This window comes from Tiliqua scincoides, chromosome 4 (genome assembly GCF_035046505.1).
Source record: "Tiliqua scincoides isolate rTilSci1 chromosome 4, rTilSci1.hap2, whole genome shotgun sequence".
NCBI classification, from domain to species: domain Eukaryota; kingdom Metazoa; phylum Chordata; class Lepidosauria; order Squamata; family Scincidae; genus Tiliqua; species Tiliqua scincoides.
In genome coordinates, this window is record NC_089824.1 from 202,119,801 (window position 1) to 202,145,943 (window position 26,143).

General features: G+C 46.1%; 2 protein-coding genes across 2 annotated transcripts in view; one reads left to right on the forward strand and one right to left on the reverse strand.

Annotated features, from left to right (window-relative positions):
• JPH2 (junctophilin 2) overlaps window positions 1–17,404 on the forward strand; it is a 113,054-nt gene extending 95,650 nt beyond the window's left edge. Inside the window, exon 6 of the mRNA XM_066623741.1 lies at window positions 17,066–17,404. The gene's annotated coding sequence lies outside the window, so the exon portion shown is untranslated. The remainder of the gene's footprint in view (window positions 1–17,065) is intronic.
• A 2,668-nt stretch (window positions 17,405–20,072) lies between these two features.
• LOC136649172 (thyrotropin-releasing hormone receptor-like) overlaps window positions 20,073–26,143 on the reverse strand; it is a 36,695-nt gene continuing 30,624 nt past the window's right edge. The window contains 2 exon segments of the mRNA XM_066625619.1: window positions 20,073–20,363; window positions 20,365–20,454. Coding sequence (XP_066481716.1) covers window positions 20,073–20,363; window positions 20,365–20,454 — 381 coding nt within the window.

Genomic DNA, 26,143 nt, shown 5'->3' on the forward strand with positions numbered 1-26,143 from the left:
CAGGGAGTTTGTGGCTGGAGCCCAGAAGCCGGGCTTCCATATCTGCTCCTTCCCCCAAAGGTTCCTTATCACAGGCAAGCAAGCCCTTTTATGGACCCCCGCCAGCTGGTTTTCCCCCTTCCCTTCCTGTCACCTCCCAGATATCCCCCCCCCATGGCTCATTTGTGACAGGTGAGGCAAGCCCAGACGAAGGCCTGCTCAGCTTGCCTTCAAGCTTCCCAGCTGCTGGCTTTGCCGTGTGTCCTTTAGGCAAGTCCACAGCCAGACAGGTGGATTGAAGTGCAGTGCAACGCAGCAGGAGTCTATACTTGAGCATAGTTTAGATGTGAAGAAGAGGAAGAGGAGGATAATCCCCTCTTCCAAGAAATGTGCTGTATCTGTTTACATCTTGCACATCACTTCCTTCTATTCAGTCTCCTGCTTTCCTGTTCTGACCTAGCCAGCAATACATGTTTTGAATTTCAGTAAGAATTTAAATAGCAGGTGTTTTTATTCTATTTGATTTTAAAATAGCTGGTTTTTTAAAGGGATGGGGAACCTGTGCATCTTATACTTTGCTTGCTATCACCTAGTCTTTGTCTTGATTGGCCAAAAATTGCCACCAGTAGCAGTGGTCAGGGATTGGGGAAATAGCCCACCCCCGCTCCCTTGTATTTAGAGAGAGGTGCGTTTTGTGCTTGCGTAGGACAGGGACAGAGTGAGAAGGGGAGAGAGGTGTGCTTGAAGAGCAACTCCATGCAGGGATGGAAAAGGCACCCGGAAATCTTACAGAGCCACTGCTACTCAGAGTAGATAGTACTGGGCTGGATGGACCAATGGTCTGACTCTGGTGGAGACAGCTTTCTGTCATTGATTGATAGAAAGCACTGATTGACATGGCCTGCTGCAAAACTAAATAAGATAACATTTTTAAAAAGAAAGAAAATGAATTACCCACCCTAGCACCACTATACCTTCAAGATTCCCTGGGAGTAGTCATTCTGTTCATCAATTGTTATTTTTAAATTTAAATGTCAGACTATGCAACAGGTGGGTGGGTTGGGCCACACACTGGCCACCAGCTCAGTTGGTATGAGAGAGGTAGACGTGATCAAAGCCAGCTAGCAATACTTCCCTCTGTCTGAATCAGCCAACGGGCTGAAGGACCTGTCACCGGCCTTGTGCAAGGGAGGAACCTGGCAAAGAGCACTCCTCCCGCCCACATATGTGGGAAGGGGGAGCGCATTCTTCTCCTAAGGAAGCTGAACCTGAAAAACTCTCTTTGAATGTTCTACTAGTTTTAGAAGTAAAACAATGTTTGTCTCTTTTGCAGGAGGAAAACTTGGAAAACCCTTGTTCAAAATAGTCTCTATGAAACCAAAGTTCTTGGTTGAAAAATATTCCAAAAAGCCATTTCTAAATACGCTGAACCTTAAGCTGAAAATGCCAAGACATATGTGCCGATCAGGGGCCCTTGCAGGAGTACTTTTGAAAGAGGAACTGCAAAATAAACAAATAACTTCTGATTAATTTGATGGGGGGGGGGGCTCTTCATAGCAGAATTCCACCATTTCCACTTTGCTTCATGTCCCTGATTCTGAAGCAATTTGCTTTGCCCCTTGATTGCCACTACAAACTAATTAGTTGAGAGGTGCCATGGAGCAGCAGGCAGAATCTGAAAAGGAGCTGTTTTCCGTCAACACCTCCCATCTGAAACCCTTCAATTTATTAAGAATTTCACTATAATGGTATGCAACCAGATGTTATAAATTGGAACATCTCTTTATCTTTTTTTTAATGAGGCCTTGTTTTCTCTTGGCTGTGCAGCATGGCCTTTCCCAGTTTGAAGAGACACTTGGCCAACAGTCTGAGGCAAAGGGGCAAAGAAGGAAGGCCCATAGCCAGGGAGACAGACCAGGGACAGACTGCACTTGCTCCCGGTGTGGAAGGGATTGTCACTCCCGAATCGGCCTTTTCAGCCACATTAGATGCTGTTCCAGAACCACCATTCAGAGCGCGACACCATAGTCTTTCGAGACTGAAGGTTGCCAACAATAGTATTCTCTTGATGAAGGTATCTTCTTTTCCTCCCCATCTTATTCATAGTCATTTCAAATGGCAAAGAGTTATTACATCTCCTTCATTCAGCTGAGGGTAGGACATGGAAAAAAATCTTATTATGAAGGTCTAATGTGCTAGGGAAGAGAACTTACTGTTCTTATAGTGATGAAACACTAGTTCCACCAGTGGGGCAGCCCAATGGGATTGGACTGCTTGTCCCCTATGTACATGCAGGTTAGGTTCCAGGGGGTCTGTATGTAAGTTGAAATGCATGTAGGTTGAAATATCTGCTTCTTGCTGGCCTGGCGGTATCTTTCCTGTGCAAACAGCCACCTGTAAAGCTGTAACACGGACATCCATAACCTGGGGAACCAGTGTACAGTACATGTTTCAGTGAGCTATGAGAATTGGTTTCAAAATGGATTTCAAAGCATCAGATTTTTAAACAAATTTCTTAACAATGTGTTCTAATAGTGAAAAGAATAAGTTTTGAAATTTGTGGAGAGTTTTGCTTGGTACTTAATATTTAACCACAAGAAACCTAGGAAACCGTGTGGCTGTGAGTACCCTGCACTGAGACCTGGGGCACTTGAGGTCTCCATGGCTTGCCTGCATACAGAGAGCCCTTGGGAACAAACCCAGCTGCTGTACAAGTCTCAGAGCCCAGTCTTATGCATGCCTACTCAGAAGTAAGCCCCATTGTAGTCAAAGCTGCTTACTCCAAGGTAAGTGTGGATAGGATTGCAGCCTCAGCAGCTTACAGAAAACCAAAAAAACATGCTGTGATGCTAGATTTCTGTAATTCTATGGGTGCAATCCTAACCAACTTTCCAGCACTGGCATAACTGTGCCAGTGGGGCACGTGCTGCATCCTGCAGTTAGTGGGCAGTCACAGAGGCCTCCTCATGGTAAGGCAATGTTTGTTCCCTTACCTTGGGGCTGCATTGCCCTTACCTCAGTGATGGAAAGTTGGATAGGCTTGCACCCTTAGTGTGACTTGCATGTAGAGTTTAAACAAATCTAAAATCACCATGTGACTCTTATCTAACTCAATTTGTAGGTTATTGTGAGTACCCTACACGTGCCCAATCTCGTCTGATCTCAGAAGCTAAGCATGGTCAGGCCTGGTTAGTACTTGGATGGGAGACCGCCTGGGAATACCGGGTGCTGTAGGTTTATACCATGATCTTGGAAGCTAAGCAGGGTCAGGCCTGGTTAGTACTTGGATGGGAGACCGCCTGGGAATACCGGGTGCTGTAGGCTTATACCATGATCTCGGATGCTAAGCAGGGTCAGGCCTGATTAGTACTTGGATGGGAGACCGCCTGGGAATACCGGGTGCTGTAGGCTTATACCATAGTCTTTTCAGACTGAAGGTTGCCAACCATTTTGTACTAACTAATGGTGGGGTAGATTGTCTCTGTCGGGTTTTTTTTGGAGTTCATAGGTTCCCCCCCCCCCGACAATGCTGCAGTCAGCTTGCCCAGTGGCACCACCCTTTTACAGTTCATGGGATATAATCTTTCAAGCTGCAAATAAGGTGAAGGCATATACACGTTCCTAATGAACATTCTTAAACATTTCTCAGGTTTCCAGCCCTTAAGATTAATAAGAAAAGCTTGAAGTGGTTGAGTATTTTTACTTGCATAACTTGGCAACCCATCCCCTTTCCTTTCCCAAAATCAGAAAACTGATTTCTCTTCATCCTTTATGCAAGACTTCATAATATCTTAATGCATTTGTGCATCTTGATGCATTCTAGTATTACCCAACGGCCCAATCTGTGCCAAAGTTTCTAAGTCTGAAAAAAGCTGCATGAGGAGTAATTCTAGAAATTGAAGAAGCTGCCTTATTCAGAATCAAACTCTGGTCCATCTAGTATTGTTGTTGGCAACCTTCAGTCCTGAAAGACTCTGGTATCGCACTCTGAATGGTGGTTCTGGCACAGCGTCTAGTGTGGCTGAAAAGGCCGATTCGGGAGTGACAATCCCTTCCACACTGGGAGCAAGTGTAGTGTGTCCCTGGTCTGTTTCCCTGGCTATGGGCCTTCCTTCTTTGCCTCTTTGCCTCAGTCTGTTGGCAAAGTGTGTCTTCAAACTGGGAAAGGCCATGCTGCATAGCCTGCCTCCAAACAGAATGCTCAGAGGCCAAGGTTTCCCATCTGCTGAGGTTCATTCCTAAGGCTTTCAGATCCCTCTTGCAGATATCCTTGTAGTGCAGCTGTGGTCTACCATAGGTGCTTTCTCTGCAAAAGTTCTCCATAGATGAGATCCTTTGGGATCCGACCATCGCCCATTCTCACAGCATGACCAAGCCAACGCAGGTGTCTCTGTTTCAGCACTGTATACACACTGGGAATTCCAGCTCGTTCCAGGACTGTGTTGTTTGGAACTTTATCCTGCCAGGTGATATGAGGATGCATCGGAAGCAGCGCACGTGGAAAGCGTTCAGCTTCTTCTCCTGTTGTGTGCGAAGAGTCCATGACTTGCAGTACAGAAGTGAACTCAAGACGCAAGCTCTGTAGACCTGAATCTTGGTATGTTCCGTCAGCTTCTTGTTGGACCAGACTCTCTTTGCGAGTCTGGAAAACATGGTAGCTGCTTTACTGATGCGTCTGTTCAGCTTCGTATTGAGAGAAAGAGTGTCGGAGATCGTTGAGCCAAGGTACACAAAGTCATGGACAACCTCCTGTTCATGCACAGAGATTGTAGTGCAGGGAGGTGAGTCCACATCCTGAACCATGACCTGTGTTTTCTTCAGGCTGATTGTCAGTTCAAAGTCTTGGCAAGCCTTGCTAAAACAGTTCATGAGCTGCTGGAGATCTTTGACAGAGTGGGCGGTGACAGCTGCATCGTCGGCAAAGAGGAAGTCACGCAGACATTTCAGCTGGACTTTGGACTTTGCTCACAGTCTGGAGAGGTTGAAGAGCTTTCCGTCTGATCTGGTCCGGAGATAGATGCCTTCTGTTACAGTTCCAAAGGCCTGCTTCAGCAGGACAGCGAAGAAAATCCCAAACAAGGTTGGTGCAAGAACACAGCCCTGCTTCACTCTGCTTCGGATGTCAAAGGGGTCTGATGTTAAGCCATCAAAGACTACAGTGCCCTTTGTGTCCTCGTGGAAAGACCTGATGATGCTGAGGAGCCTGGGTGGACATCCGATCCTGGGGAGAATCTTGAAGAGGGCGTCCCTGCTGACCAGGTCAAAAGCCTTCGTGAGATCTATGAAGGCTATAAAGAGTGGCTGTCGTTGTTCCCTGCATTTCTCCTGCAGCTGTCAGAGGGAGAATATCATATCGGTGGTGGACCTGTTGGCTCGGAATCCACACTGCGACTCTGGATAGACGCTCTCTGCAAGTACCTGGAGCCTCATCAGTGTAACTTGGGCAAACAGCTTTCCTACAACGCTAAGGAGAGAGCTGCCACAGTAGTTATTGCAGTCACCCCTGTCGCCTTTGTTCTTGTACAGTGTGATGATGTTTGCATCCCTCATGTCCTGAGGTACTCCACCTTCTCTCCAGCAGAGGCAGAGGATTTCATGCAGCTCAGTGGCGATGATCACTTTGCAGCACTTTAGGACTTCAGCAGGGATGCTGTCTTTCCCAGGTGCCTTGCCAGAGGCAAGAGAGTCCAGGGCCATGTGAAGTTCTGCTAGGGTTGGTTCACTGTCAACCTCCTCCAACACAGGCAGGCGCTTGATGTTGTTCAGTGCTTCCTCGGCTACTGCATTTTCTCAGGAATACAGCTCAGAGTAGTACTGCACCCAGCGTCCCATCTGCTGCGCCTGGTCCTGGATTACCTCACCTGTGGCAGACTTCAGAGGGGCCGTTTTCTTCTGTGTTGGACCTAGGGCCAGCTTGATACCATCATACATCCCCTTGATGTTGCCCGTGTCAGCTGCTATCTGTATCTGGGAACAGAGTTGGAGCCAGTAGTCATTAGCACATCTCCTGGCAGTCTGCAGGACTTGCTGCAAGCAGCTCAGAAGACCTGCAGGTTGCACTCACTGGGACAGGCTTCATATGCTGCCAGCGCTCTCCTCTTCTCCTCAATGACTGGTGTCAACTCATCAGAGTGGGCTTCAAACCAGTCTGCCGTCTTGCTGGTCTTCTTGCAGAATATGGACAAGGCAGTGTTGTAAATGGCATTCTTGAAATGTTCCCATCTGTTGGAGGCATCTGCCTGGAAGAGATTCCTCAAGCACTCGTGCAAATTCCTCCACTTTTCCCTGATCCCGGGTCTTGCTGGTGTCATTGCAAGGTCTGCCTTCCTTTTTCGTACGATACAGTTGCTTTGTTCGCAGTTTCACTCTGCTGCACACCAGGGAATGGTCAGTGTCGCAGGCAGCACCCTGATAACTGCATGTGATCTTGATGTTGGGAAGGCTGGAGCGTCTGGTGAGAATCAGGACGAGCTGGTGCCAGTGCTTTGATCTTGAGTGTCTCCAAGAGACTCTAAGTTGGGGCTTTGTATTGAAGAACGTGTTGCTGACACAGAGACGGTGATGACAGCAAAACTCTAGTAGGCAGCCATTTTTGTTCATCTTCCCAGTGCCAAACTGACCTAAGCAAGTGGGCCACGAATTGTGATCAGCACCAACTCTAGCATTGAAATTGCTTGACACTCTAGCACTGAAATTGCCAAGGATGAACAATGGCTCTTTTATAGGGATTTTCTTGATAGTGGTGGCCAGGTCGTTGTAGAATTTGTCTTTAGCTTCTGCTGAAGATGACAGAGTCGGTGCATATGCACTGATGAGAGTGACAAGTCCTGCTGATGACTGGAGCTGCAGGGACAAAATTCTTTCACTTCCCGCAGTAGGTGGGATGATGGATTCCAGCAGGGTATTTCTGACCGCAAAGCCAATGCCATGTTCCCTGGTCTCATTTGGTAGTTTTCCCTGCCAGAAAAATGAGAAATTCCTTGACAGATCCTGAATCCGGCAGCCTCGTCTCTTGAAGGGTGATGATGTCCATCTGCAGTCTGCTCAGCTCCATGTCGTTGACAGCTGTTTTGCGTGTGTCATCTATTTCTTGTAGGTCGTCAGAAAAGCCAGGTGTCATTGTCCTAACCTTCCAGGTGCCCAGCTTTAGGGCAGGAGTTTTCTGTTTTCTGTTGCCTGGTGCAGAGTTGTCGATCCATTTGTCAGTTTTCACCCTAAACTCCACACACCCCATGAGGTTAGCAAACTGTGGCGAGGCAGCACCTAACTGGCTGGGGACTGCCCAGCTTAAGGTGGGCAGTAGCTGCCCAATGAGGTGCAGTCATCTCTCCCACCGTTGGAAGCAGCCCCTGGCATCATGCTCTACGCCAATCGAGCAAAGACTTATAACCGGTAAACTGCTGCTTCCCGTATTGTGCCGACACCATATGGCAAAGTTGGAGTGTCCTCTCCAGTGCGCGAGGCCTGGGTAAAGTGGGTATGGAGGATAGACTGTTACCCATGCAGCAAATCCCCTCTCTCGATGTCACTGAAATGGTCCAGTGGAAAGGCAGAAGCCAATACGGTTGGTTCCACCGGCATCGCAAGAGTTGCCAGAGCGTGACTATGTTTAGCTGCGAACTGCCTCAGGGACTCCAGCTCCTGATTTTGCCTCAAGGTTGACTCCTGAAGCCTTTTCCACAACTGGATATAGCCACAAGGCAGTGGAGGTTTGAGGTCAGAGTTTCCTTCTCTTAGATGAGCTGCCTTCCCAGACTGACGAGCTTCATCTACCTGGTGGCTGTTTAGTTACCTCTTATGACAAGTACAGCCAAACTGGGATTGTGGAGGGAGAAGATTGCAGAGGGAGGAGCAAATTGTGGGATATGGAGGAGTGAGGGTATATGGAGGAGTGAGGGTATCTAGTATTAGTACTGTGGATATTTTACTAGCTACTAGCAAGTCTCAAAGGATTCAGATACAAATTTTTCTCTGCCCTACCTAGAGATCAAATCTCGGATCTTGTGCATGTAAAAGAGACGATCTTCTATTGAGTCACAGCCCCCCCTTTTTGGTTGTTATTCAATTCTTCTAATGCAAACTTATTGTAGATTTGTAGTTTCCTAGTTTCTAAAACTGAATGTTTATTATAGAAATGAGGAAATCATATTCAAACCATAGGTGGAATCAGCACGTTCAATATTTTGTGGGATTTGGGGGAGGGGGGGCCTCTGGAAATAATGTAGCACCTAACCTCAAATCTTTCTCTTAACTTTAATGGATGCTATATGGAGCCTTTAGTTCTTATATGTCAGATCTCCAATTGACTTGCACAGCGGCTTGATTGGAACAAACGTGTGTACAGTTCTTCTGGCATGAATAAAATATAGATGAGAACTGAATGCATATATGAGTTTTATATATATATGAAAAGGGAGAAGGGATTATTATATATAAGGAAGAACCATTATTGTTCACCAGTTTAACTACAGATGAAAAATATATAGCTAAATATATAGCTATAGTCAAACATAGCTATGATGATCAGTAATCAAAGAATTTTCTCCTCTGTTCCGTAGTTTGTAGCAGTATCAGCCCACAATGATGCGTCTCCCACTGCTGGGTAATGGGTAGGCACCAGCAACTCATTGGAACATAAGAACAGCCGCACTGGATCAGGCCATAGGCCCATCTAGTCCAGCTTCCTGGATCTCACAGCGGCTCACCAAATGCCCCAGGGAGCACACCAGATAACAAGAGACCTCATCCTAGTGCCCTCCCTTGCATCTGGCATTCTGACATAACCCATTTCTAAAAACAGGAGGTTGTGCACACACATCATGGCTTGTACCCCGTAATGGATTTTTCCTCCAGAAACTTGTCCAATCCCCTTTTAAAGGCGTCCAGGCCAGTCGCCATCACCACATCCTGTGGCAAAGAGTTCCACAGACCAACCACACGCTGAGTAAAGAAATATTTTCTTTTGTCTGTTCTAACTCTCCCAACACTCAATTTTAGTGGATGTCCCCTGGTTCTGGTGTTATGTGAGAGTGTAAAGAACATCTCCCTATCCACTTTATCCTTCCCATGCATAATTTTGTATGTCTCAATCATGTCCCCCCTCAGGCGTCTCTTTTCTAGGCCGAAGAGGCCCAAACGCCGTAGCCTTTCCTCATAAGGAAGGTGCCCCAGCCCAGTAATCATCTTAGTCGCTCTCTTTTGCACCTTTTCCATTTCCACTGTCTTTTTTGAGATGCTGCGACCAGAACTGGACACAATACTCCAGGTGTGGCCTTACCATAGATTTGTACAACGGCATTATAATACTAGCCGTTTTGTTCTTAATACCCTTCCTAATGATCCCAAGCATAGAATTGGCCTTCTTCACTGCCGCTGCACATTGGGTCGACACTTTCATCGACCTGTCCACCACCACCCCAAGATCTCTCTCCTGATCTGTCACAGACAGCTCAGAACCCATCAGCCTATATCTAAAGTTTTGATTTTTTGCCCCAATGTGCATGACTTTACACTTACTGACATTGAAGCGCATCTGCCATTTTGTTGATGGGGAAGATGGGGGTAGGAGGGTGGAACGGGGTGGGGAGTGGTGGGGGAGGGACATATTGGGTTGCAGAAGGGGATGGAATCATCAGTGCTGGCACTGCCGATATCCTAAGCCATTTCCTGGGCATGACTCTGTGGCGCGAGTCAACACAGACTTGCAACAGAGAAAACTTATAATACTGGCTGCTGTGGACTCCAGCACTGGCCTGAAAGTGTTGTGGTTGTGTTGAATTTTGTGAACACTTTGTAAGCTGTCTTGGGCATTTGCTTTGGCAAGGGAAAGGTGGGGCACAACTCCAGAGATAGATAGATAGATAGATAGATAGATAGATAGATAGATAGATAGATAGATAGATAGATAGATAGATAGATAGATAGATAGATAGATAGATAGATAGATAGATCAGAGTTGAACAAAAATTGGCAACTTTGTCGCTCTACATTTGCAAAGTCTTCAAGGGCTGAATCAGGAGCTCCCTCTTGGTTGTGATTCTTTTTATACCTTAGAACCAGAGAGATTGGTGCACTTGAAGCATCATTTCATGTGCTCTGAATCGTAGGTGGTCCTATCTTGCTGTTTGCCTTAAATAGCACATCTGGCTTTCATCTGAACCTCTTACTTTAGCAAAATGTGAGAAGCAGAGTTACAAGGGGATAAGATCAGATCTAATTGCTGGGGGCAGACGAAAAACGAGCAATGGTAGAAAGGAAGTATGCCTTTTTTCTTGCTCTTGGTGGGCGACAGTGTTGAATGGGATGGGCCTTTGGCATGATCCAGCAGGGCTTTTCTTGTTCTTGAAAAGAAGTGCAGGATAATGCATTAGCTTTGAAGAAATTTGTAGCTTCCAAACATAACTTTCTTCTATGCACTGGAGATGACACTGGGATAATATGTCAGCCTAAGCTATAATAGCCCATTAAGGCACAAAGCCTATTCTCATTGTATGAAAATAGATTCTGTGGAAATCAAAGGGCCTTAGTCTCATTTCCCAAGCGTTTATTTCAACAATGTTCCTGAGAATCAAAAGAAAGTGGAAGCGGAGCCTTGAGCTATGAGAACTCCTAGCACACTTTTAACAGCTTCTCCAGGCTGTTTCCTAGGAAATAGATGCGTAAGGCTCTGTGCTCAACAGGAAACTAATAGGCCTCCTGCACTTTGGTTATTTATCAGGAAGTTGAGAGGTAGCAACCATTTTGCACTGTGATTAGTTCCATCTGCCACCTGCATCTCCTGCGCTGATCTTGCTTTATAAAGCTCCCAAAAGAGAAGCTGACCTGGGGGGAACTGTTGATGGTTGTGCCTTACAACTTACTCTTACCCCACAGACAAGCTAATCTGTTTTAGAGACACAAAACTGTTTGGAGACATTGGCTGCAATCCTAACCACTTTCTTGAGAGTAAGCCCCATTGAACAAAATAGGACTTTCTTCTTGTTGCAAACTTAGGGGGGGTTTGGGGTGCTCAGAATTCTTGGTTCTTGAACCCTAAAGCTCTCAAGGACCCCCTGTCCAGTAGTACTGCCACCACCCTGTATGTGCCAGTGCCTCAGTCCAGGGACACTGAGACCCTCTAGGCTTAATTCTATCCCTTGCAGGAACTGAGAGCTTTCTCCAATTAAAGCTTCAGTCCTCAAGTTACTAGTCCTCAATGAGCACTTGGTAGCTTGCTGAACGGCTAGGCAGGATTCTGAACCTTTGTCCTCAACAGGCAATGAAACAACTTAGTAAAAGAGATTTTAGTTTATTAAATACATAAGGTTACATAAGGTTACATAAGGTAGCAAATGCTAGAGGCATAATCATCTAGGCACAAACATCTAGGAAACATATCAGCAATAAAATAATAAAGCTAGCTGGCTATCTAGCCAGTGTTGAGTGTTGGGAGAGTTAGAACAGACAAAAGAAAATTTTGCTGGCAACTGGTCTGGATGCCTTTAAAAGGGGATTGGACAAGTTTCTGGAGGAAAAATCCATTACAGGGTACAAGCCATGATGTGTATGCGCAACCTCCTGATTTTTGAAATGGGCTATGTCAGAATGCCAGATGCAAGGGAGGGCACCAGGATGAGGTCTCTTGTTATCTGGTGTGCTCCCTGGGGCATTTGGTGGGCCGCTGTGAGATACAGGAAGCTGGACTAGATGGGCCTATGGCCTGATCCAGTGGGGCTTTTCTTATGTTCTTATCTCTATCACTCCCTAACTCTCACCTGGGTCAGTTACTCTTGTAGATCTTTTAGCTCCAGGCTACCTGTGAGGCCAGATGCCCATGGTGGACAATGGAGCTCCCAGCGTGCAGGATGTTGCACCCAAAACCTCTGTCCAAGAAGGGACCCGGACACACCCCTTGCGCCCTCATTATTATACTTCTTATGCTAATAGTACTGAGGTGACTTCATACTTATTTAGACTGTCCAATCAGAAACTTTTGAGGACAGAACCTTCTTGAAGTGGGCCTGGTTGCTAACCCTCTTAGTTCTTACCCCTCCCAAATGGAGATCCCCAGCTGCATTTCATCAGCTTGATAAGGTGCCTTTTTGTCTGCAAAGATGCTACATTCCAATGGGTTGTAATTCTTGTTGTCTGTCCTTTCTGGCCAGCAGAGGAGAGACAACAATCTTTGTGTTTGTTTACTCACATTCTTGCAGCTAGGAACCGCTAGCAACTTCTCCGTTACTGACTTAGTTTGGTTCAGGCTCCACATGCTAACCAAGGCCTAACATGTACATATTCACGACACTTCTGAGTAGACCTGGCTAGGCTTATGCCCATTGTCTTCTAATCGATGCGATCGATCCTATATAAGAGTGTCCCTTTCATCCAGTTTCCTTTCACTTGCTGCTCCTGAGCATCAATTAGGAGAGCAACAGTGGGAGAGAGGAATGGTTTTCATCTGTTTGCTTGTGGACTTCTCAGTCAACTGGTGGGCCCCTGTAAAAAAAACAGATGAGCTTTGGCCCTATCCAGCACGGTTCTTTTGTAGCTGTGGAAAGATCGAAAAGCTCTCCACATGTCATCATTGCTGCCACTGAAACAGATGACAACCACTAAAAGCAGCAGAGGGAGTGTCCCCCAAATTACACATCACATCAGTTCTTTTTAAAGGACTGAACAGAAGCAGAGCTGTCGGTGTCCTCCAGTTGTTTGCTTTTCACAAACTGTTGGGACCCCTGTCCACTAAATCTCCACTGTGGCATTCTTGCCATGTTAGATGCACAACAAAAATACATTTGACCTTCAAAGAGGAAGGCTTATTTGCAAAGAAAAGCTACAGCATTTGGGGCTCTTCAGTCTAGAAAGAAGTTGCCTGAGGGCGGACATGACTGAGACATATAAAATTATGCAAGGGGTGGACAGATGGAAGTTCTGGTGGGAGAGTTAAAGCAGACAGAAGGAAAAAAGTTCTCTACCAGCCTGTAACTATTCTATGGAACTCCCTGCCACATGATGTTGTGATGGCAGCACCTGCCTTAGATGCCTTTAAAAGGGGATTGGATGGATTTATGGAGAAAAAGTCTGTCACAAGTTACAAGCCATAATGGGCATGTGCAACCTAAAACCAGGAGGTTGCACATGCCCGTTATGGCTTGTAACCTGTGACAGACTGTGACAGACCAATAGGCTGCTTCTGAATGCCAGGTGCAAGGGTGTGGCAATGCAGGTGCCTTGTTATCTTGCGTGCTTTCCGAAGTGAGCCACTGTGAGATACAGGAAGCTGGACTAGATGGGCCCTTGGCCTGATCCAGCATTCAGCTTCTGAATCAGCACCTTGGGCCTCCAGTATATCCAGTGCCAGATACCCACCCCCAACTAGGATGCCAGCTCAGGCTCCTCTTCCTAGCTTATCACCCATAGTGCTTCCCACACAGCTAGTTGCCCCACATTCAGCAGGCCACAATGGTGCTCCAAAGTTTGGAAACCTTTATCCATATATTTGCATTTTGTTTACCTTATGGTATAAAGTCCACAGGAACAGAAATAAAAACAATACAATTACCACGGAGAACATTACACTGCATACAAATTTGTACAATTATTAGGCAATGGTCCACCCTACATCTCTGTGGTCAGCACTGTGCAAGAACAAGCCATCAATGGGTGCAGAAATACGTAAAAATGATTCAGTGAAGGTAAATCAGCTCAAGCCCAATCCATTTCAAGCCACAAATGACCCTTCGTACTGAGAATTGTGTGTCTTTTTTTAACTTTCTGAAAGTTTGTATTTTTTCAAAACATGTACTTCATAGTCCTTGAAGAGAAAAAAAAAATGTTCCTGTATATTCAAATTTATTTATTTTGTTTTTTAATACACTGTCAGCCCAATCCTAACTAAATTCCCACTGGGCAATGCTGTGGCACTAGTACAGGCTATGCTGCATCCCGCAGGGGGATTTTGGCTACTGGAAGTCTCCTCAGAGTAAGGAGAGGTCTCCTCCCCTGGCCCCAAAGTAAGCCCCAGCAGCTGCAGTGGATCAACTCAGACCTTCAGTAGTTGTTGGCAACCTTCAGTCTCGAAAGACTCTGGTATCGCGCTCTGAAAGGTGGTTCTGGAACAGCGTCTAGTGTGGCTGAAAAGGCCGATTTGGGAGTGACAATCCCTTCCACACTGGGAGCAAGTGCAGTCTGTCCCTGGTCTGTCTCCCTGGCTATGGGCCTTCCTTCTTTGCCTCTTAGCCTCAGACTGTTGGCAAAGTGTCTCTTCAAACTAGGAAAGGCCATGCTGCACAGCCTGCCTCCAAGCGGACCGCTCAGAGGCCAGGGTTTCCCACTTGTTGAGGTCCACTCCTAAGGCCTTCAGATCCCTCTTGCAGATGTCCTTGTATCGCAGCTGTGGTCTACCTGTAGGGCGCTTTCCTTGCACGAGTTCTCCATAGAGGAGATCCTTTGGGATCCGGCCTACATCAGCAATATTGCTGGTGCAAGTCCAAGTTGATTGAGAACTGGAAAGTCATGGATTGAGAACTGGTTGGAGGCCAGGAAGCAGAGAGTGGGTGTCAATGGGCAATTTTCACAATGGAGAGAGGTGAAAAGCGGTGTGCCCCAAGGATCTGTCCTGGGACCGGTGCTTTTCAACCTCTTCATAAATGACCTGGAGACAGGGTTGAGCAGTGAAGTGGCTAAGTTTGCAGACGACACCAAACTTTTCCGAGTGGTAAAGACCAGAAGTATTTGTGAGGAGCTCCAGAAGGATCTCTCCAGACTGGCAGAATGGGCAGCAAAATGGCAGATGCGCTTCAATGTCAGTAAGTGTAAAGTCATGCACATTGGGGCAAAAAATCAAAACTTTAGATATAGGCTGATGGGTTCTGAGCTATCTGTGACAGATCAGGAGAGAGATCTTGGGGTGGTGGTGGACAGGTCGATGAAAGTGTCGACCCAATGTGCGGCGGCAGTGAAGAAGGCCAATTCTATGCTTGGGATCATTAGGAAGGGTATTGAGAACAAAACGGCTAGTATTATGCTGTTCTAGTGGCAGTCTGCTGGTATTCATTTGCATCTTTTTAGATTGTGAGCCCTTTTGGGACAGGGAGCCATTTACGTTATTTGATTTTTCTCTGTAAACCGCTTTGTGAACTTTTAGTTGAAAAGCGGTATATAAATACTGTTGATTGATTGATTGATTGATTGATTGATTGATATTATAATGCCGTTGTACAAATCTATGGTAAGGCCACACCTGGAGTATTGTGTCCAGTTCTGGTCGCCGCATCTCAAAAAAGACATAGTGGAAATGGAAAAGGTGCAAAAGAGAGCGACTAAGATGATTTCGGGGCTGGGGCACCTTCCTTATGAGGAAAGGCTACAGCGTTTGGGCCTCTTCAGCCTAGAAAAGAGACGCTTGAGGGGGGACATGATTGAGACATACAAAATTATGCAGGGGATGGACAGAGTGGATAGGGAGATGCTCTTTACACTCTCACATAATACCAGAACCAGGGGACATCCACTAAAATTGAGTGTTGGGCGGGTTAGGACAGACAAAAGAAAATATTTCTTTACTCAGCGTGCTGGCGTCTAGCCTAGACGCCTTTAAAAGGGGATTGGACAAGTTTCTGGAGGAAAAATCCATTATGGGGTACAAGCCATGATGCGTGTGCGCAACCTCCTGATTTTAGAGATGGGTTATGTCAGAATGCCAGATGCAAGGGAGGGCACCAGGATGAGGTCTCTTGTTATCTGGTGTGCTCCCTGCGGTATTTGGTGGGCTGCTGTGAGATCCAGGAAGCTGGACTAGATGGGCCTATGGCCTGATCCAGTGGGGCTGTTCTTATGTTCTTATGTGTCTTATGATCTGTATTGGTGGATCAGGCCCAGGAAAGGGAATAGGACTGCAGCATGCACCGGGCTGCCAATCTTGCCCTCCTTGTGGCCTGAACTGCCCCACCCCCACTCCCTATCATGCCCTCCCCCCCGCCCCCTTACTCCCCCTTCACTGCTCTCCCTTTCCCTCTCCATGCCCCTGCACCTGACTTACCTGCACTGGTAAGTGACCTATGGGGGAGCAAGCAGGAGTGGCCACAAGCAACAGGAGCACCAGCACTGACACATAGCCAGTGTACCGACTAAAACCACAGTTGCAAAGCACTTTACGGTGCTTTTACAACAGCACAGTCCAGGGACGCCGGTGGAACATGCCTTCTGCGGGTGTGCCACTTGGTTAGAATTGGACCAACAGTTGCTATTCTAAAAAGACAATGTGATGCCTGTGATGCATTGTGAGCCTATCTGTTTGCTTGGAATCTGATCATTTCTGCACCCACTTCTAGGCTTTTGCTGTCATCCTGGAAGCCTTCTTCATGCTGGCTCCGTGTATTGTCACAGTTGGAAGAAAGAAAATCCCAGTCATCTTTGATATTTATAGCTAGTTTACTGTGGACAAGCTCAGTATTTTCCACATGGAAGTTGCAATCATTACAACTGCTTGGCCAGTCCTTTTGGGGCGACTTCTGGCAGCGCCTTTCAAACAAGAGGACACACTTCACCTTGGCAGCTGGAACGCAAATGGGTCTGGCTGATTTCACTGCTATAACTGAAATAAGAAGCAGTAATTGCGCAGCCCTGGCCCCTCCTCATAGCACAGCAAGCCACTTTGATCACAAATATGTTACAAGCTATTTACAGGGGCATATGCCCTTGGAGACACTCTGTCCACCACTGGTGTCAAAAAGTTGTGGCAGTCAACAAATCATATATACAGCAACACTGTGCAACACACAGAAGGGCAGGAGCAACATGGTGCTTCTCCTTTTTTTCTGTCCCAAGAAAATGGAACTGAAAGGAGACTTAAAATGATCCTATTTGCAATTCAGCTACACACTGAGGATAGCCGTCACGCTGACCTTTAAAGCTTTAGAGGAATGCTGTTACAGCTACTGAGTCATCGGAGTCTTAAGTTTGATGCCATCTTATGAAAAAGGAGATTTCACCATGCCTTGTCATCTGGCTTCCCCTGTAATTTGGAATGTGGTCTTAGTATTATCACATGTTAAAGTAGATGTTATACTGATATAGATATCCCAATCTCTCTCTCTCTCTCTCTCAGAGATCTTTCTCCATGATCAACAACAAGGGAACAGCAAAGAGGGTGCAATTCCATCCATGCTGGTTGTGTTACCTGCCCAGTCAAGTCTGGGTGTTACACCATGCCCAAAAACATCATCAGTATGTAGCGGCTTCTGGAGGCTCTTGGATTCCCCCTGATTAAAGTAAATCACAACTTTTAAGAGGAATTCAGTTCAGTGGGCATACACTACATGGAAATCTGGAACCTGGGTTTGGGACAGCGTGCACTTTTTGGTGGAACTGGCTTTCAGGTTTGGTCCATCTCTTCTGTAAGAGTGTCTGTGTAGTTCAACCAATCAGTTATTTACCTTGATTCCTATTTCAAAACCTTGATTCCTATTCAACATACAGAAGCAAGAGATACCGCTAGAGACCATTTCCCATTTGTATCTGTGCGAAGGAGATATAATCTATATTCTTCAGTTGAATCTATGTGTGTTTGTTGTTTAGTTTTGATGTTTAAGTAACACCTATACCCTTTTGATGCTTTCAAGAGATAGACTGTCCATTTGAATTCTTTACATTGCCTTGAAGGCTTCAGTTGCATCCTAGTGACAGGATCCTGTCTTGCTGGGAGGGGCCATGCTTTTTGCCTGGAAGCAGTAGCGGACCTGCCATTAACTCAGTGGGGCAAATGTCCTGAGCATGGAGTTCCATGTCCCTCTAGGACCACATGGAAGCCTTTCTGAGGCTACCAACACTGTCGAAACTGTGATTCCGGTTTTCTGGAAGCACAGTTTAAGTTGTCAGGGAAACTTCGGAACACTTCTTCAACACGTCCCAGAGTCACGCAAGGGCTCTGTAACATTTTGGGGGGGGGCAGATTCGCACGCGGGGGGATGGTGGCATCTAGGGAGGGTAGTGCCATTGTAGACCTGTTGTAGTTCCACTGTTAGGAACGTAGTTATGAAAAGACACCTCCCAAATTCTTTAGGCATCAGGATTGAGGGGGGAGTTGGCGATTTGTGTTCCCATATCTAACATCAAGGACTTGATGTTGAACCTTCATTAGTGAAATAGACTCTGAGATGTGGGGGAGATTAAAGGGAATACTGTAATATCTCAGCATGAGTTTGCAGATTTATTGCATCATACAGTCAGTTCTCGTTATCCACTAAGGTTAGGTTCCTGGAAAACCCAAGTGCGTACCAAATTAGCAGATACTGACTCACTAAGCCAATGGGGAAAACGGAGTTAGGTTAGAGGGGACCCTCTTCACCATCCACTCTGTGAACTTTATGAATCTGAATCCTATCTTGAAGTCTATGGGGCTGGGTGATAGTGAGGTCTCATCAACATCTGATGCTTCCTCTTCTATGCTGGCTGTCCCTCAACTCACTGAAGGTTGTTGGCCCAACAATAAAACCTCAATTTTTCTAACTCTTCTGAAGCTTGATTGGCTGAGATTCTGGGATCAGTTCTGGGATCTTTTGCAAATGGCCCTTTTCATTAGCCAGAGATGCTGCTAAACTGCCCTTTTGTCTCCTGGTTCTCTGTTCATGCTCTAAAGCAGCCATTTTCAACCACTGTACTGTGGCACACTGGTGTGCTGTAGATGGTCTGCAAGAGTGTTGCAGGAGTTTGGGGGAGAATCATTTATTAGTAGGGCTACTGGGGGATGCGAGTCCCTGCTGTCAGTGCAGTGTGCTTTGTCAATTGTCCAAAAACCAATGGGGTGTCTTGACAATTTTAGTGTCTTGTCAGTGTGCCGTGAGATAAAAAAGGTTGAAAATCACTTCTCTAGAGAAAGGCTTTGTGTAAGAAGACATGTAGTGCAATCCTATCTTGTTCAGAAACAGGCAGACCAGGAGGCCCGTACTGTATCCAGCGCAAGACTGGGGCCAGAAATGGCTCAACCGGAGGCAAGGGGAAACTTTTATCCTTATCCCTAGGTAAGCCACCCTGGCCTCGGACTTGCCTCCCCATGCTCCGGAATACCTCCCTCCTGCCTCCTCTCCTCTTCCTCCCTGCCCAACCCAGACACCTGTATCGGCCGAGCTCAGCCGACGCAACCCTCCCTTCCCCAGTCGGCGCGGAGGATGGATGCTGCCTCTGCAGGCCAGCGTGCGTCCCTGCGCCGGTCCAGCACAAGGAGGTACAAACCTGCTTTATGGCACGTTTGTGACCCTCCTGGGCTAGTGCAAGGGACTTGTGCCAGACGAACGGGGAGTCAGGATTGTGCCCTTAAGAACTTAGCCAGATTTTGCTATTCTAACACCTCTTTTCTTAAATAAATTATCATAACCAGTTGCAGAGTGTTTGCTGAATGAGGGGGAAAGCTGCTCAACTAGCACCCCAGTCCTTAGGCTACGTATTTTGGTCATTCTACCAGTCTTGGAAAACATGGAGAAAGAGAAGGGGCACAAGGAGGTTGTGTGATCTCCCTCACCCTCTCAGCTATTAGTATAAAGCTAAATTCTGCTTCCTTATTTGGAATCCTAACCAGTTTGAGAAAGTGGTAATGGCTACTGGGCGCTTGGCAGCCATACAAGTCAACTTTGGGAATTTTTGGAATTCTCCAACATGCTGCAGAGGGGAGAGGGGGGAGGCTGGCATGGGTGGAGGGGAGCCTTTGAGGCTCAGGGATATGTGAGTGTTTCAGCTTTATATGTGGGGGCTCCAATTGCCCCATGCAGACATTCCAGAAGGAGTAATTGAAAGAAGTCATGGTTTTTAGGTCTTGCTGAAGCATTTGTGCCTTGCTGACCCACTCTGACAATGGCCTCTGCAGGAGACAACCAAGCAGTTTATGTGAATATTGGCATATACCTAATAGAAAACTCCACTGCACAACAAACTTCTTTACAAACACTCTAAGGATGCAATATGCCAACCACGTAACACTAAGTAATGCAAAAAATGTTACCCTTCCATAAGCACAGTGTTCAAATGACAAGGGGCTATGTTAGACCTGAGGCATGCTATTCACACATCCAGAAACTACTTCAATACTAGGTGACTACCAGAGTCTGTCTCATGTGACATGTTCACTTGGAAAGTTTACTTTTCCTTGAGGTTGGTGGGTATCCATTGAGATCTTCCTGTTCTGTCAAATCATGGTCAGAGCTATCATGGGAATAGTCCTTCATGGTGCTGTAAAAGACTGGGGCATTGTACCGGGAGGCCGTTTCAGTCCTCTTCTGCTCACATTTGCATAGCTTTTTGAAGGCAGCTCTAAACTTTTGAGACATCACATTATAGATGATGGGGTTGATGGCGCTGTTCAGGTAGATGCACAGCCTACAGAAGAGGACAAACCAGATGTTCAGGTAAGGAGGGATCCATGAAGGAGTTGACTACTACCAAGGTGCGGTACGGCATCCACAGAAGGGCAAAGAGGATCACAACCACAGCCAGCATCTTTGTTACCTTTGGGGTTACAAACAGAGACAAACAAAACAGATAAATTGATATCCTCTTCAGTAAAGTCACTTAACAAAATTTTAAAGAGAAAACAGGAGGAAATTCACCACTGAAGCTGGACTAATCATAAGACCCTAGTATATACCATAGCAGGGGTTCCCAAACCATTGCAGTTTGGGTCACCAAGGTAAGATGAATCACTGTATTGTCCATGATGACACCAGGGTCCATCAAGGCCAGGACTTCTAGTTTGTGCACCATTTTGTTCTGCAGCTTCCTGACTCACCAAAAATCAGGTCGTGACCCATTGGTGAATTACAATCTACAGATTGGGGAACTCTGAACTTAGCACTGAGCTACAGAAAATAATATACAGTGGTGCCTCGCATAACGAAATTAATCCGTTCCGCAAGTCCTTTCGTTATGCGAGTTTTTCGTTTTGCGAAGCGCGTTTTCCCATAGGAATGCATTGAAATTTAATTAATGCGTTCCTATGGGCAAGAAAAGTCAGAACAAAGTCAAATTTGGTTTACAAAGTGTTTATTAAGTGCTCTTTAAAGGCATACATACTGTACAGAGGATTTCAAAAACAGGGGGATGCTGAGTGGGGAGCTTGAAGGATGTAATCCTGTGCACATTTTCCTGGGAGTAAGCACAATGGGACTTACTTCTGAGGAGACACGCACAGGATTGTGCTCTAAGCTGGGGAGGACACAGCAGCTGCACTCAATTGCTTGCTTTTGCCGTGATCATGGCGGGAAAAATGAAGGAAATGGGGCAGTGAGAGGGTGAATGAGCGATGGGGGGATACTGAGTGGGGAGTCTGAAGGCTGTAATCCTGTGCACACTTTCCTGGGAGCAAGCTGACATGAAGATCCTCCCCTTACTAGGGTGGACGGGATCATAAAGTGACTTGAAGATCCGCCCCTTACTAGGGTGGACGGGATCATAAAATGACATGAAGATCCACCCCTTACTAGGGTGGACGGGATCATAAAGGGACATGAAGATCCACCCCTTACTAGGGTGGACGGGATCATAAAGGGACATGAAGATCCGCCCCTTACTAGGGTGGACGGGATCATAAAGGGACATGAAGATCCGCCCCTTACTAGGGTGAACGGGATCATAAAGGGACATGAAGATCCCCCCCTTAAGACAAACCAGGACAATAATAAAAAAAATTCGTTATGCGAAGCATAAGTCATAAAAATTTGTTATGCGAGTTACCAAACTTTGCACACCGCTTTTGTTCTGCGGGTTTTTCGCTGCGCGGGGCATTAGTTATGCGAGGTACCACTGTACAAGTATATGAGAAACATGTCATGACTTGAGAATAGGTTTCAATAAATGATTTCCATGTCCCTTAGGTCAACTCTGTTCACTCCTAGTTCTACGGTTTGACAGGTAGTTCTGTTTCATGACCTACTGGCCCTAATTGTGTCTTTTCCAGATCATCTCAATAAAAGCCTGCCAGCTCTATTTCTTTGAATGGCAAAACACCACTGATAGCTTATAGACTTCCAATTAATTTTGCAGCTTACCCCACCTTGTCATTTGCATTGACTTTTGTCACTTGCTTCTGCTGTTAAAAACTGTTTCCTAAACACCATAGTAGCAACAACTGGGAGAAGAAACACACGTTTCACCCATTTGTTTCAAGAAAATAAAAAAATAACTACTCCTCCTATGCTGTGAAAGAGCAAAGACTCCTGTGCAAATGGGGAACAACATGTAGAGTCATTTGACTATTGGGCTGGTCAAGCCATTTCAATAGGCTTAGGTATGCCCAGCTTTGCACAGGGTTAGATACAGACTGCCCATTGAATAGGATAGGATTGGGCTGTGAAGGAGGGGCAATTAGAAATGAACAATACACATTTTCCAATAAATATTAGTTACAGCTATCTGGAGAGACTGATGAAGAAACAGGTACAGCAGAGTATCATGAACTCTTGTTCTTCCCAGACTCCAGTATGGATTCCACAAATCAGACCGAACAAAAGAATCTCTTTTTTCCCTTTTAAATATCCAGGGTGGAAAACGACTACACACATCATGAGAGGGTCATAGTAATATGATGAGAACAATGAAGAGAACAAAGAAATGAGCTTCTTTTCATCTCAGCTATGCATTTTCTCTTTTTCATGCCTTCCCCTATTATTGAAAAATCCCTAATCATTGTAATCATTGCAAAGAGCTGTTCGTGTGATGTGTGATTATCCTCCCCCCCCCTTGGCCTGTTGTTCTTGAATTTAAAAGTATGTTCTCTTTCTGCGCTTGAAGAAAAACTGTATCGAAGGGAGATTTAGGGTCCAATCCTATCCAACTTTCCAATGCTGATAGACAGTGGCGTCACTAGGATTTGCATCACCCAGTGCGGGAGGCCAGTGCGTCGTCCCCATGATGGACCTCCATCCATGCAGTGGGCAGGGCAATGCCCCAGGCAGTGGGCATGGTGATGCCCGTCCTGCTGGTCTTTTGGCTATAACTTCTGATGGAATAGAGACATTCCAACACAGTTTGTTTCATTGCATTCTGCATGCAGTTATGCAATGAAAGATATATAGCATGATATTATTTGAAAACACCAAGATTTTTAACATTTTGGTCAGTAATGGTGTCACCCTCCCTGTGCATGTCACCATGTACAGCACGCATTCCCCCCCCACACACACACTCCCCTAGTGACACCGCCGCTGATGCAGTGCAACCCCATAGTAAGGGAACAAATGTTCCCTTATGTGGAGGAGGCTTTCATATTGTCCCCACACCACAGTATACAGTGCATGCCCTTTTGGTACGGCTGCATAAACACTGGAAAATTGGACAGGACTGGGCCCTTAGAGGTCAGAAGGGGGCGGTCCATTTGGCAGGAAAAAAGCAACAGCAACATACTTTTGTGTTGCAATCTTAAGCACACTTAGTAGGGGTAAATCCTCCTTGAACTAGGTGAGATATACTTCTAAGTCAATATGCATAGGAGGATTGAACTGTGTCTTTGCTTCAGTTTATGTTTCCTTTTCCATCTCACTTGATCTACAGTTTAAGGCTTGATTCAAGTTGACAGGTGCATAGAGACCCTCAGGGAAGTACATGAATGCTCAAGATATAAAGATGCTGCAGAGAGCCTGAGAGCCTGGAGCAACGATCATAATTTTCGCGGATCTGCATGCCAGACTACCAAAGCTTTGTGGCATGTGCTATAATGCAGACACAAACCCATTTAATTCCTATTATGAAGATTTGTGATTACACTATGTGAGTCGTAGTTAAATCATGGCTAAGAACTTAATGGACCAGTCAGTTGGAAAATGCATGTTAAAACTGCAGTTATATGAACATGCAAAAATGGAGCAGAAAGCAGAGAGTCAAAGATCTTCACATAAACTCTAGTTCAGTCCCAGATCCAATCAATACTCTCTCTGAAAATGTTGGAAAGTTGAGACACCTGTTAGGAAGCTGCAAAGCAAAGCTGGATAGTATACTTGATCTAGCACAAAGCTCACCTAAAATCAATTGGAGTACTTTAACCCATTTCTGCCCAGCCTACAGGTGTACAGATTCGATCCCTATTGCGTATATTCAATGTTGGGCAGAAATGGCTTAAGCAAAAAGAGTCATAGGCAGCACATATGCTGTAAGTACCCAATGTTATGTGATTGCATTATAAACGCATTTACAATTCTATCCAGCAACTGTATGACTGGAACACACATTCTGGAGGTGCAGTGTGCTTTACACCCACCGCAAAACAACACACTATAGAGCGCTGCCACAGACAGTGAGTGGAGGCAGCCAGGTGACAGCAGCCTCTGTGGGAATCCTGGCACTGGAAAGTTGGCACAGGGGCTGAGGGTGGGCAGAAAAGCTGACGATCAGGGTGGGTGGGAGGGCGTGTCATGAAGGGGACAGTTATTGGTGACAGCAGCTCAGCTTATATCCTATCCCCTTTCCCAGCATTGATCCATCTACCCAGGTCCAGCCTTACACCAGCAAATTCACTGGTGCAGGTCTAAAAAGACCCATCTGGGTAGCACAGGCTTACCCCAGGGCAAGAGAACACATGTTCCCTTACCTTAAGGGGACATTCGGGACTCTGTGCTGCATTAGCATGGCTGCATCGAGGGAGGGAGAGATTTCGTTGGGATTGGGCTGTAACTCAACATGACATTAACTCTGTTTTTAAATATCTAATTGTAGAAAGTTATCAAAAATATTTGTGATTACCACTGTTGGAGACTGGGAGGCATTCACATGATGACTTGTTGGTGAAGATGGTTTCTTGGTTACCAGAAAGATGAAGATGACTGTCTGGCTATTGTTGCTACTAATAATGGCAATGATGATGGAACCTGAATGGCAAAGACATTTGATGGTCAAAGAGAAAAGGAGAAATCATGAGTATGTGCATACATGAACACAATGACCACACATGAAAGGTGAGATGAAAGCCTGCTATACAAAATGAGCAGTTAGTTGGAGAGGCTCTTGGTTGATCTTCTGCTCATCGGACATCATTTGACTCTGCTTTGCATGGAATGAACTTCCAAAATACCTAAGGAGACTGTGCTCCAAATGCAATACAATGCCAGACTGAACACAGGAGTCATTTGGTCTATTTAGTTTACAAAATTATATCCCACCCTTCAGTACTTTGACTCCCCAGGTGACTTGCAGATGATTATTAAAACAAGCAAAACAATAAAACCAGACCATTAAGCAAAAAGTAAAAGCGGTTGGAGCACCAGAAGCAAACCAAGGACAACAGCTCCAAGTTAAAAGCAAATTAAATCACATTTTAAAAGAATGAGAAAATTTGCTTGGCACTGAAAAGATAAGCAAATCTCCCTGGACAGAGCACTCCGAAGTGGGAAGAAGGAAGGGGTGGCAACAAGTGAAAAGACTCTCCCATGTCCAACTACCCACCAAGTCTTTGCAGGTGGGACACCTGGAGGAGGGCCTTTGACAATGATCTTGGTGCCTGGGCATATTCATGGTGGTCAAAAAGCTACCCGGGTCCCAAACTGTATTGGGCTTTCAAGGTAAGCACCATCACTTTGAAATGTGCTCAGAAAGAAACCAGCAGCAATGCACGGCACAATCCTAACCCCTTATGTTAGTTCTTTCCAGCACTGACATAAGGACAATGCAGCTCTGAGGTAAGGGAACAAACATTCCCTTACTTTGAGGAGGCCTCTGTGAGTGACACCCAACTGCAGGATGCAGCACACGTCCCATTGGCACTGCTATGCCAGTGCTAGAAAGCACTGACATAAGGGGTTAGGATTGTGCCCGCAGTTGCTTAAAGACTGACACAAAAGGCTCCCACATAAGTACAGGCTTCAGTTGTGGTCCAAGCCCACCTCCCCACTCCCACTTTGCAAATTGAATGACAGACATACATACCACCAAATCAAATGCTGGCTCAGCTACCCCACCCCTTAAACCATCGGTTTTCAAACTCTCTAGGAGAGTTTGCACCACTGTAAGTCCTTGTGGGGGTGGGGGAGCCGCAGCGGGGGCAGGGGGAAGGCAGCGACACGATCCCCAGGATTGCATCACTCAGGAGGGCTGCAGGGACTGGGATGCACTCACCAGTCCCTGCAGCAGCCATCCTGGGGTGTGGGGAGCCCTGCACGAGCACCTGCAGGGCTCCCCAGCTCGTTCAGAGTGGAGCAATCGCGCTCCACTT